General features: G+C 31.5%; 1 protein-coding gene across 18 annotated transcripts in view; it reads left to right on the top strand.

Moving 5' to 3' along the window:
- The window catches only part of TDRD15 (tudor domain containing 15), a 635,306-nt gene that overhangs the window by 65,842 nt on the left and 555,985 nt on the right, over nucleotides 1–13,479 (top strand). For 12 of the 18 annotated variants that reach the window (XM_039887748.1, XM_039887740.1, XM_039887737.1 and 9 more), the window contains one exon: nucleotides 2,609–3,970. In XM_039887748.1, coding sequence (XP_039743682.1) covers nucleotides 2,609–2,712 — 104 coding nt within the window. In that variant the 3' untranslated portion in view covers nucleotides 2,713–3,970. Of the gene's footprint in view, nucleotides 1–2,608; nucleotides 3,971–8,155; nucleotides 10,458–13,479 lie in introns of those variants that run through there. The other 6 variants (XR_005658332.1, XR_005658334.1, XR_005658333.1 and 3 more) reach the window with 3 other exon arrangements.

Here is a 13,479-nt window from a genome sequence, read left to right as displayed (position 1 = left end):
TACAGCTTGAGGTGTAGTCATCTCCAAAAGGTAAGGGAGGGCAGAGGAAGAGGCTAATCTAACATACCTTTTTTTTTTTCCTAAATGGACCAATCAGATTGTCCGTAGTCCTGGTGAGTAAGGGAGCAAAGAGAATAGAGGAGTGTTGTAGTAGGAGAGTGCCTCACCCGTGAGCATCAGGAATTGGAACAATTCCACCTCCCTCCCCAAAAGTTATCATTTTATGGATGAGGCCCAGGGAAATTCAGTAAATTTTACCCATGGATATAAAGTTGGTAAGTAAGGAAGTGAGATTTTAAACTCAGATGTCTCCAACTCCAAAGTCTGCTTTTATTCATTATTTATACTGCCTTTTGAAAAGTAGATTATTTGAAAAAGAGTTTTCTATAAACTTTTGGCCATCAGCACATACATTTTGGTACTTGTTATTTCTTAGATTGTTTCTTTACCTGTGTATATTTCTACCTTCTTTATGTTTTTCCCATAAAATTCTTTAAGAGTTCACTTTTGGCCTCCACCTCCATCCCACCTCCTTCATTTCCAGCACACAGTGAATCAATAAGTGAATTAAAGTGAAAGTAGCTGTTGCAAGAGCAGAGAAGCAAACATTACATTATACTTCTAAAAAGATTTTTTTGAAGTCTCATTTAAGGAAAAATCATAACTTTGAGACAACATAAGTAACATAGTTTTGTGGTCTGAGAATCAACCAATATACTTGCTGTTGTAGCCACTTTTTTCTTTAAATAAGAAAATATCAAAAAACTGGTTTAAGAGCCTTGAATACTATCCAATCTCCTACTACCTCTTACTCCTCCAAGGGTGGTAGTAACCATGGCTGTTTGCTGTCATTATAGCCTGCAGGCGCTCCATGTATACGGCAACATGGTTTTTAGTGGTTCTTCTCGGTTGAAGACGTCAATACTTAAAACCGTTTCGCCTATTAAAAATTTAGAAAAGGGGCTCCACAGTAGTGCTTTTCAGCCTGAGCTTTACATTGTAATTAAGAAAGGAAATTTTCAAAAATTCGATGCCTAGGTCTCACTTTTAGGTTCTGTTTTAACTGGTCAGGCTATGGTCTCACCATTAGGACTTAAACTCCCCTAGATGATAAACAGTCAAAGTTGAGAAACACTGTTTTAGAGGGTTTGGTGGATAACTTTCTGAATTATTTTGTGAGAGAAAATAGTTCCGGATTTTAAGCGTGAAAACTCCTAGACTCTGTCCCTCCTGTATTTGGAGTTCATACTATACATACAGAGTCACAGTAATTCTGTGCTAAACTTAATTTAGAGGAAATATAGTAGTAAAAAATGTTCTTGCGTTTGAAATGTCCTAGAAAAATAATGCACTTATTTTATCTTGCCCAGGTATTGTTTTAATTATGGAAGTTGCTGTCCTTACATTTATAAAATTGGCTTAACTTTCCTATAGTTTCAGCCTACTATAACATATCAATATATAATTATTGAAGGTAATTGTTTTTATTCGTAGATTTTTCTCAAAAACAAGAGTTCTGAGTCTTTTTTTCAGAAGGTTTTGAAGGTGTTTGTTGATGTTGGTTGATTGCTTGCTTGTTCATTCTTCTCTGGAAGTCCTTGAACAGATCATTATGAGGACTACAGAATGTAAAACTTTTTTAAAAGAGTAAAAAAATATCTAGTCAATCTTTGCACATGAGACAGTACTTGATGTTGATATGTGCTACCTTCCTGCAGTTGCTTATTCAACTGGAAGTCAGTTTCGAAACAAATCTGGAATGGCAACCCAGTTTTCAAGAAGAGTTTTATCTGATATCTTAAATTTGAGGCAATATCTAGACATCCAAAGGGGAATGGCTGACAGGTGTGTAAAATGTCAGAATGAATTTTGAAAATATAAGAGTAGTTAGGGATACTGCTGTATGAATCAGTAGCATTGAATCTAGCATGGTAGTAAATGCTTTTTAACCTATCTGGACCTTAGTTTCTTCATCTATAAAATGCAGATCATCATAATAACTACTCCCTCAGCTGGTATGAGGATTTAAATAAGTTACAGCATGTAAAGCATTTTCACTAGTGCCTGGTACATAAATGCTCACTGTGAGAAATATCAGTAATCATCATAAGAAAGCTACTACATTTGTTTTGAAAATATTTTGTGAAACAGTAACTTAAATTTCTGATGCTGCTCTGCGAGAAACTGAAATTTTTCGGACAATGTATACATAAATACACATATACACATTTGCAGTGTAATGGTTAGATTAATGGTTAAATTTCTATTTTGAAGATAGGATTTATGAGTAAGAAACAATTATAGTTTTAAATAAAGACTAGAATAGGTTATATGTATTTTTCCGAAGTGGATACATATTATTAATTGTTTAAGAAAATATGTTTTTATTTGTTAAACTACATATATAATTATATGCATATGTTTTAGTTTACATGTAATTTGTGCCATGTTTCATTCTTTACCTTTTATATTGTGACTTTCAGAAATCAAGTAAAAAGAAATTTTATTTGTATTAGGAATTTTCAAAATACAGTCTTGAGTAATTCTTAAACATAATGCTATGAAAATTATAGTGCAACATACTCATTAATTTTTGCTTGTTTTTCAGTAGAGGGAGATGAAAGCTCAGATCATTTATGTATCAGTTTGGCAAAAATGAGACATAGGCTACCCAGTAATTACTGTTTTGTTTTAGATGCTCCAGCTACATAATAAAAGTGGTAAGCATAGGACAAATTTTAATACTAAAGCACATTAAAGGAATCTAGATTGTTCAGATTATTTCCCAAGGAGACAATTATTAGAATGCTACAGAAATTTTACGTGACCAAGAATTGTGACTTGATTTGAAAAAAAAATTACTTAGGAAATGTGGCTCGCCCATAAAGTACAGTTGACCCTTGAATAACACAGGTTTGAACTGCATGTGTCTGCTTATACGTGGATTTTTTTCAATTTTTTTCAAGTTGGTCCTTGGGATCCCCGGGTTTTACATCTTTGGATTCAAACAACTGCAGATCGAAAACAGTATTTTTGATCTGAGATTGAGAATCTTTTAATGTGGTGGGCTGACTGTGTGCATTGTTCCATGCCATTTTATGTATGGGTCTTGAGCATCCATGGGTTTTGGTATTTAGAGGGGGAGTGAGGTTCTGGAACCAATCCCCTGTGGATACTGAGGGACTGTTAAGTTTTGGAGGAGTCAAAAGTTAACAGCGCAGGGGTGGTGCACTTAACCAACAATTTGTTAACTGTATTTAGAAAACATTTTATTCGATAAACTATTCTTTGCATGTGGTTTCACAGTCATTATATATCATATTACCTTCCGATATTTTTCAGGTGTCTTTCCTAACTAAAGGATTTGTTTTAGTTGCTACTTTGTAGAGTCATAATTGCAATCATGGATAATGCATGGAGAGTTAATGCTGTATAACTATATTCCCTGGAGAATACAGGTGTTTATATTATAATTATAGGTGACTGACGTTCATTAAAAGCATATAGAAATCAGTTTAATCCCATCCTCTCTTTAGCTCATACCATGGTATTTTTTCTTTTTTATCTGTTTTTAATTTGTTTTTACATTTTTGGTTCATCGTGGATATTTGTGACATTCAAGAACACTACTAGTAGTAGAGGGTAGATGTTTTGTTAGTGCATTTACCTGTGAATTGGAATTTATTTTGCAAGTAAATATTGAGCAAATTATGAGTATTGTTTTGGTGTTAAGACAGTCAAAATTACACAAGTATACTAAATAGTCAGTATAAGCCAAATAGTTTTGAAGAACTAGAGAGCAGATGATTTAAAGATTATTTGGGAAAACTTAGAAATTTCATAATGTAGCTAGGACAGTCAGTTTTATCATTATTTGTACATGTATATATGTATATATATATTGGAGTGACACTGGTTAATAAAATTATATTTCAAATGTTCACTTCTATAGTACATCATATGTGTATTGCATTGTATGTTCACCATCCAAAGCCAAATCTCGTTCTCTCACCATATTCTTGACCCCTTTTACTCTTTTCTACCTCCCTCGCACCTCCCTTACCCTCTGGTAACCCCTATACTGTTGTCTGTGTCTATGAGTTTTTGTTTTTTTGTCTGTTGCTTTCAGTTTTATACCACATATGAGTGAAATCCTATGGTTCTTGACTTTTTCCTTCTGACTTATTTCCTTTGGCATGATATTCTCAAGATCCATCCATGGGCATGTATATTGAGTATGTTGATATTGTTGTCATTTTATTTTGAGGTTAGGAAATAATTTCCAGAAATACCTTTTTTAAAAAAATATACATTGTGTATATTTTTCGTATTACAAGTTAATCTCTAGTTTGTGGTTATTTTAGAAGAGAATTTAGCATTTAGTTTTTGTAGTCTAATTTCTTTGAATACTTTTCTGTCATTTTCCTCCATGCTCACTAGATATTGAAGATTATGTTCTACAATTTAGAAGAGTGCTTCTATTGGAAAAATAACTCACTTTACACAAATTCTGTGACTGTTGTATCACTGGGTTGTTTTTGTTGTTTTGCTTTGGTACCACAAAATATGGTAAAGTTAATGAGTTTGTTAGTTAAAAAAGAAATGAATTTGAACGCCAAAGTAAGACAAAGTAGTAGTAATGAATTGTTTAGTACCAATTAATCAGGAAAAGCTTCATTCCCTTTAGCTTTCAGTGTTTTTAACTTTAGTTATGTCTTCATGTATAATATTTTATGTTTGGAAATGACCAGAAATGACACTTCAAAAATTTATTTGCAGTGTTTAAATTATTAAATGCTGTACAAAGTGATATTTCTACAAATCTATATTCCAATTAATTCCTAATTTATTTATTTTTCTTATTTGGACAAAAGTCCAATACAGAAAGTAGCTAAAGATATGATTAAATTAGGTTTCTTTCCTTTAAGATAAATAGTTCTTAATTTAAAACTAACTTTCGTTTTCATTTTTTTGTTACGAAGTTACATTATTTTGCCCTACATTAGCTATTTTATTATACTCTAAAATTATGACATCGAGTATGTATAGTAATATAGTTTCATTCGGAGTACTTTCAGATAACAACAAACAAAAAATAGCATGCTTATTTTAGGATTTATGTTTCCTTAGGATTAAGTTTCATTATATTTTATAGGTAATAATAGTCAATATTAGAATAATGCCTTTTTCTACTTTGAAGCCAATTGTATTCATTTAAGTTAGCAGAATTTGTTATTTTATAGATATTGGCAAGACACTATTGATTAAAAATTTAAAGAGCAGTAGAACATTTAAATTTCTTAGATTAAAATATTTTAAAATTTAGGATTGTGAAATTTTGCTTTTTAAATTTTTCTAATTTTGTTCATATAAATTAAAGAATATTTTTCAAACTCGTAAAAGTGGTTTATAAAAATGGAAAAAGTATTAATTAGTGAAAACAATTATGATTATCGATATGTGTTTTTTAAGATAGTCAAATATACTGTATTTTTCAAGGCTATATGTTGATATGAAATAAAAAACACTCCAAACTGTTATATAAAGACAAATTATTTAGCCACTTGTATTTTCCTGGTGTGATCACTTTGATTCTAAATTTTTCTGTACGAGATACTAAGTTTGTTAAATTTCAGTGTCTGATTAAAAAAATTTTTTTTCATCTGTGTATAGTAGCATAATGTAACTTTTTCTGAATTTAATAAGAACATTGAAATAATATCACTTTAATAACTTGTTATATTGTTGCTGAATTTTGTATACACCTAAGGGAAATTATTTTTGTTTTGTATATTCAATGTTTTGACTTAAAATTTTTTCATAATAAAATACTTTTAAGTATACATCTCTAAAGTCTGAAAGTGCATATGTTTATATGTGTTTTAAAAGGGTAATACAACTTTAAAAAATCATGCCATGTGCATATTGTGATAAAAAATTGAATTCACTAAAAAAATTTTTCTCAACCAAAGATAGTCCGTACTCAACTTAAACACTTATTACAGTTTTCTCTTATATTTAAAAGTATTTCTGTATTCTTATTCTCAAAATAAGAATGCTGGATTTTAAAAAATTATGTATCTTGATTTTAAAGATTTACTTGGTCTATAGTTAGGATATAGTTCTCAGTATTTTTTAAGTTTCCATATTTAATTTTTTTCTATGTTTGACTTAGAATTTTTTTTTTGTATTGATGTCACAATATAACCTTAGTTAAGATTTTAATAGATACTCCCTTTTGGCTCTGATACATTAACATCTTAGTGTGAGATCTTAAGTATGGATTTCATATATTTTTTAGTTTTCTTATAATTTATTAATCATAAAGTGGTCAATCATCGACTAAAGCTAATATGATCATAGTGCTTTTCCATAGCACAATACTTAATTTCAGTTTTGTCCTTGAGTACATCGATATCTCTGAATATCTTCTTACTACTAAATCATCCTTTATAATGGTACATTATTCTGTATGGTGCATTCATTCAAACATTTTGGATGTCACTATTAAATATAGTAGATGGAATAATGAGTAAGTCAAATTCCAGTTCTTTAGATATTTCCATTACAAGTGGATTGTAATAAAGGTATGTGTTTTAGACCACAGAGGGCAGTGTGTCTAACTTCCTGGAATTGAGGAACCGGTTGAAAAAGGTTTACAAAAACATGACCAGTGAGCTGATTCCTGAAAGACATTTGGTATAGTTTGCCAGGGAACTTAGGCAAACATGAAAGGAAGAAATTATAGAAAGCATAGTACAGCAGAGCAAAGTTGACTCATTACAAAGATAGTACTTTTGTTTTGATTACCTAGGCTACCTGAGGGGAGACGGGGATGAAAAGTGGCTAGTGATGGATATAGGGTATCTCTTTGGGGTGATGAAAATGTTCTGAAGTTAAATGGTGATATTGGTGGTACAACTCTGTGAATATACTACAACCCATTGAATTATACACTTGAAAAAGGTGAATTTTATAAGTGAATGATAGCAAAGCTACTTAAAAATTACATGTATGAAGCTTATGTATGGCTTATGAATTTAATAAGTTATCCTTTGAGATTATTTAAAGTAGAAAAGAAAAATGTAATGGTAGTTATTGTGGATGTACATTGCAGTAGCTTTGGGTTATGTTATCTTCCTCTCAAGATTTTTAATTTTTGTTCCGGTAGGCAGTGAAGTTGCCAGTGAATCACTTGGGTTCTGTCAAGATCAAGTTTAAGGGCAGATATATTTCAGCTAAGATAAATACATGTGTTGCAGCCATTAGTTCTTCCTCCTGTCATTATGTATGTTGCCAGTAGCACTTTGGTTTTTTCACCATATTTTTTTCTTGGTAAGCTGGTGTAGAGAATTTTATTTTCCAAGAAGAGCCACAGCACTATCTTCTGTCCTCATTATCTTCTTCAGAGAGTATAGAGAAGTGATGCTGTGTAACTTCCAAGGCTGGGTCATGTAAGGCAGTGCACCTCTAACTTGTTCACTGGAATACTTGTGTTTAATATTGAGTTGCTAGGTAAGAAGACCAGTTACTCCGATGTTGCCATGTTGTGAGGAAACCCAAGCCACATGGAGAGGCCATGTTTAGATACTTTTTTGGTAGTTCCAGCCTATGACTATTTTGAATATGTCTAGATAAGGCCCAGATATTAAAGAGCAGAGACAAGCCAACCCTGCTGTGTCCTGTCTGAATTTCTGCCTCACAGAATCTATGAGCATCATAATTTTTATCACTAGGTTTTGGAATATATTGTCATATAGAAATAATAATTGGAACAGATTTTGGTACCAGAAGGGAGATGCTGCTATAACTTGGACTGAACAGTGGGCAGAAATGGGAAGTGCCTTGAAAAAGGAAACTTGACAGGCCTGAAGGAGCTATGAGTGAGAGCTTTGAGGAAGCTGAGGAAAATGTTGGAAACTGGAAGAAGGGAGACTGGAGATCTTTGTTAAATATAAAAGAAATTTAGCAAAATTGCTACTGCCACAATATGGAAAATTGAAAATGCACCTAAAGAAGTGAGGAATCAGGCTAAAGAGATTTCTAAGTGATTATGCCTCCTATTTTGAATGAGAGTGCCTATGAAGTTATTCTGTGCTTGTCCCACAGTTGTATGTTGGATTCCTGTGGGCTAATATGCTACTTTATTTCATAGGTCTTCAGATCAAGAGGAAGTCTACTTGAGAAACCACTTCTGGGGAGCCAAATCTACACTTGGACTGATTTAGAGGACGAGGTCAGAGACTGTCCTGATGCCATAATGGATTGAGACTTTGGAGGTCTTGGGGAGGGTGTACTGTATTTTGCTTGTGGGAATGATGTGAATTGTTGTGGCCAGAGGCCAGAATGTGTTACATTGTATTATCCAGTGATCGTCATAGTGATCTTTGTTAGCTCACCTGCTTTTATCCAATGTGACCTTGCCATTCTCCATCAAGAGATCTGATGGATCTGGGTAGGTTTGTGGCTGCTTTAATCAAAGCATAAAGTAGAAGTGCGTGATACCATGTGACCTTACAAGGCTGGGTCATAAACAATGATGTGTCTTTCATCTTATTTTCTGACACTTGGCGCCTGGTGCCCTGGATATTCATGCAGGAAGTCCAGCTACCACATCCAGACTGTGAGGAAACCCAAGCCACATGGGGAGGCCATGTATAAGGACTCCTGTTCTAGACCCTAGCCATTTGAGTTGTCTTTGCTGAGGCCATGGGTATTGCGCAGAGACAAGCCAAGTCCATCATGGCATTCACATCCAAATTCCTAACGTATAGGATTCATGAACATAATAAAATAGTTATATTTTATACACCAAGCTTTGAGGTAGTAACTGAAACAACTGGATAACTTAAAAACCACTTTATAAGAATCACACCTTTTGGTGTATTGTTAAAGAGGCTTGGTAATGAGTTAAGTATGAGTTTCAGTGAAAATTTTTATGACACACTTTAGCTGCCTGATGGTTGACTGACTTGCTTATTATTTATTTATTTGGTTTTAGGATACTAAGTCATGTGGCTATATCTGAGTTCTAGATAGTTGACGTGCCACTGTACATTAGCTTGTAATGGCTTGTTTGTAACCATTCCATTTAATTTGTATTTTCTCCTACTTTATTAAAAACTTAATAAATATGATTCATTTTGCCTCTATGTTATACATAACAGATATGTGATAAATGCATATCGATTGACTATTTTATCTTTATAGAGGGCATAATTCATGAGTTTTAAAATAATGTGAAAATACTATAGATGGCTTAGAAAATAGGGAATTAAATGTAAATATTAACCCCTTTATTAATAAGGGTTATAGTCTATTGTATAAGGAACTTCATTCCTGGAAAACTATATCTAATTTGTTTCTATAATTTTTTGGAGGGTTTTACTGACATCTAGTGGCATTCAGTCCTATATAGTTTAAATTCCTTTTAGCTTTATTTCTACCTATCTTTCTATGACTATCTTAATTTTAAAGAATTTTTTTAAAGGAAAAATATATTTCAGGTGCCTAAAGTGAAGATAGCGATATTTTGAGGATATATATTATACATATATATATATATAATTTAATATAAATGAATGAATATGATCATGTCATTCATGCTTAGGTGTAGTTTTTCCTGCACTTTTACTTTATTTGCTCGGCTTCCCCTACCTTTCTCCTTTTCCCATTCATATAATTTCTCTACCCCTGCCCTAAGGTATGTCTTGATAACAGCCTAGATTTTTCTCTGTGTGCATTCATTTTAGTGCTTGAGTGAATATAATTATGTAAACATATAAATACAACATACACATTTTTATGTTTTGTATAAGATCATAAACAATTTTCTGCATTTTGCTTTTCTCATTTAGCATGTTTTTGAAATCTAAGATAAGTAATGTACTTCTATTTTAAATGTATGCATAATTTCTCTGTTGATAGCCATTTATCTTTGTGTTTTTTGCCACCATGAATGTACAGCTGCACTACAGGTCTGTTAATCAATATCCTAGGAGTGAATTTATTCTCCAGGGTAACTTTTTAGCAGTGAGACTGCTGGATTAAAGAATGTATTTTTAGTTTTAATAATATTGCCATATTGCTTTTAAAGACAGATGGAATATCAATGAAAAATGTATGAGAATACCTTTTCTCTACTCAATATTAGTAGATGTTATAGTATTTTAAACACTTTTGCTTGCGTGAGGGGTGTAAAGTGCCTTATTAATTTGAGTTTCCTAATTACTAGAGAACAACATTTTTGTTCTATAAATTTTCTAATTTTAACTTTTGCACTTTTTATGTTAACCCCCTGCTAACCATCCAATTTACAAACATTTTGTATGGAAAAAAATATAACAAAGTTTTAACTCTTCATATAATTAAATGTCTATCTTGTTTTTTAGACTCTGAATTTCGCAGATATTATTAAGCAAGTCTCCCTCTCACGTAGATTATATTCTTCCAAGTTCCTTCCCTCCTTTTTTTTTAACAAAGCTTTTATTGTCTGAATATTACATTTAAGTCTTAGTCCATCTGAAATTTAATTATTTTAATAAACTTTTTAAAATTGAAGGATAACATACACAGTGAAGTGCAGTATTAAAGAATTATCACCAAGTGAACAGACCCCTGTAATCACCAACCAATCATTCAGAACAATCTTGTCCCATAATTACTAAGCCTGCATTATTGCCTTCCTGCTTTTCTCGTGTTTTTGCCTCCTAAGCTGGATTTCCTAAACATTACAGTTCTGTTTGATGCTTATTGACCTTAATATATATAAATCCATATAATATGTAATTTTTCTATCTAGTATCTTTTGCTTAACACTTTGTGAGCTTTATCCACATTGTAGAGTTCATTCTCCTTGCTATCTGGTATTCCATTGTGTGAATATGTGACTCACGTGACTCATCTCTTCACTGTTGATGGATATTTGGATTGTGTTCAGTTTATGGACACATGGAATAATGGTGCTATGAGCATTTTTGTTTATTATTCTTGATGCTTTAGTGTATACATTTCAGTCGAATATATATTTCAGAGAGAAACTGAATGGCTCAGAGGGCATATAGATGGATAGCATCAGTAGGTCAGTAATTACTGCCTAAAGCATTTTTCAGAGTGGTTATACCAGTTTACATTTCTTATCAGTGGCCTAAGAGTTCCGGTTACTCTGTCTTCAATATTTAGCATTGTCTGTATTTTTTTTTTTGTCTTATTCTATTTTTTGTCTTATGAATTGGTATTGGTATCTTATTGTGGCTTTAGGTTGCATTTCTCTGATAACTAATGAAGTGCAACAACTTTTTATACGTTTATTGGTCAAATAAGAATTACTTTTTCTTGGCTACTTTTCTATGAGGTAGACATCTTCTTTTACTTGTAGAAATTCTTTATATACCCCTATTCTGAGTATAGGCCCTTTGCTGCAAATGTATTTTCCACTTAGTGGATTGCCCCTTTTTTGGTAGTTAATTTTGTGATTAATAGACAGTTGATTTTACTTAGTTCAGCTTATACACTTACTTTTCTTTGTGTTTAATGCTTTTTTGTGTCCTTTTGAAGAAATCTTTATATTCTCCAAGCTTATGACAACAATTTACCAAGAGAATTTTATTATTTTGCTTTTAAGTTCAACTGCAATTCAGTTAAAATTAATTTTTATTTAAGTGTAAGAAATGAGTCTATTCATTTTTTACATATCGATATTCAATTGGCTTAGTAGCATTTATTGAAAAAGACCATACTTGCTCCACTGTACTGGGCATAAATCAGTTGTTTATATATTTATGATTTGGTTCCTGGACTTTGTTTCTTTGATTGGCAGTACCATACAGTAGGTCAATACCATACTGTCTTATTACTATAGCTTTTCAGTAAGTCTTGCTATATGCCAGTATAAATCCACTGGCATTTTTGTTGTTAAGATTGTCTAAGTTCTTTGCTTTTGCATTTTCATAAACATTTTAAAGTTAGCTTTTAAATTTTCTACAAGAAATATGCTATTATGATTTTTATTGCAATTTCATTGAATGTATAGATCATTTAGAGAAGAATTACAGCTTTATAATATTTAATCTTCCAGTCTGTGAATATGGTGTGTTCTTAGATTTACTTGGGCCCTTTAAAATTCTTTTAAAAATACTTCATAGTGTTCAATATACCAATATATTGCTAAGTATTCGATATTTTAGATTATATCATTGATGGTATAATTTTTCAAATTTTATTTTTAGTTCATTTTACTTTTATATATTGATGTTGTATCTAACGGTCTTATTAAGTATTTTTAATAAAGTCAGTTCTGAAAAATAAATTTATTTTTTATTCTATCTGAATTTTTCTTCTTATTTTAATGCACTCGATTTTTGTGAGCATCCTTGTGTCATTGTTAATCTTGGAGAAAACTTTTAATATTTCTCAATTAAGTATGATGTGTGTGAAAGTGGCCTTTATGTGGTTTTCACACTTAAGCTCTTCTTTATGTGGTTTTTAATAGGTCAAGGAAGTTTCTTTGTATTTCTAGTTAAGACTTTTAGTATGAATTTTACCAAATTGGTATGAGCATGTGATTTTTTCCCTATTTTTTCTGGTTTATTTCATTGTTTCATTTAAAAATATTAAACCAACCTTATATCATGGATTAAATTCTTCTCAGTCAAGATGGTTTATCATTTTTGTATTTCTCTGGATTTAATTTTCTAAGTTTCAGGTTTTTACCTCTATAATTATTAGAAAAATTTGCCTATGTATTTTCTTCTAATAACTTTTGAGATTTTGATGTAAATGTTTAGTCTCATAAATTGAATTGGAAAGTTTTTTTTTTTTATTTCTATATCTGAAAGACTTTGTATAAGATTTGTGTTACACTTTACATGTTTGGAAGAATTTACCAATGAAACCATATGGCCCGAAGAATTTTTTATAGGAAAATTTTGAAATAGAGATTCCATTTAAAAATATATATGATCATTCATTTTTTCTATTTTTTGTGTGTCAGATTTAATTAATATTTTTGTCCTTATTGTTTTTACAAATATTCAAAATTATTAGCATAAATTTGTTTTTAATGTTCTTTCACCATCCTTTAACTGATAGTAGGATCTGTATTGATAGCTTCTTTTATATTTTCTGATATTGGCTGTTTCTTTTTCTGATAGGGATTAGGATTGGGAGGAATAGCACTGGGGTAAATTGTTATTCTCATCACATTACGACAAAGATACATGCTATTAACACGACTTACTACTAATGATGTAAACCTTGTTCACTTGACTGAGGTATTTGATCAGATTTCTTCCATGTAGTTATTTTCTCCCACTTTCCGTGCTGTAGTCTACAAGGAAGTCACTATGTACATCCTATATTTATGGGTGGGAAGTTAAGCCCCATCTCTTTGAGGAGGGTTTATTTACATGAATTTGTTGATTCTTCTGTAAAATATATTTTTCTGTTTTCTCTCCACTTAATTATTTGATCATTTATTTA

This window comes from Pteropus medius, unplaced genomic scaffold, assembly GCF_902729225.1.
Source record: "Pteropus medius unplaced genomic scaffold, Ma_sr-lr_union100, whole genome shotgun sequence".
In the NCBI taxonomy this organism is placed as follows: Eukaryota; Metazoa; Chordata; class Mammalia; order Chiroptera; family Pteropodidae; genus Pteropus; species Pteropus medius.
Note: the sequence above shows the minus strand (reverse complement) of the source record. Positions and strands in the feature narration are given on the sequence as shown.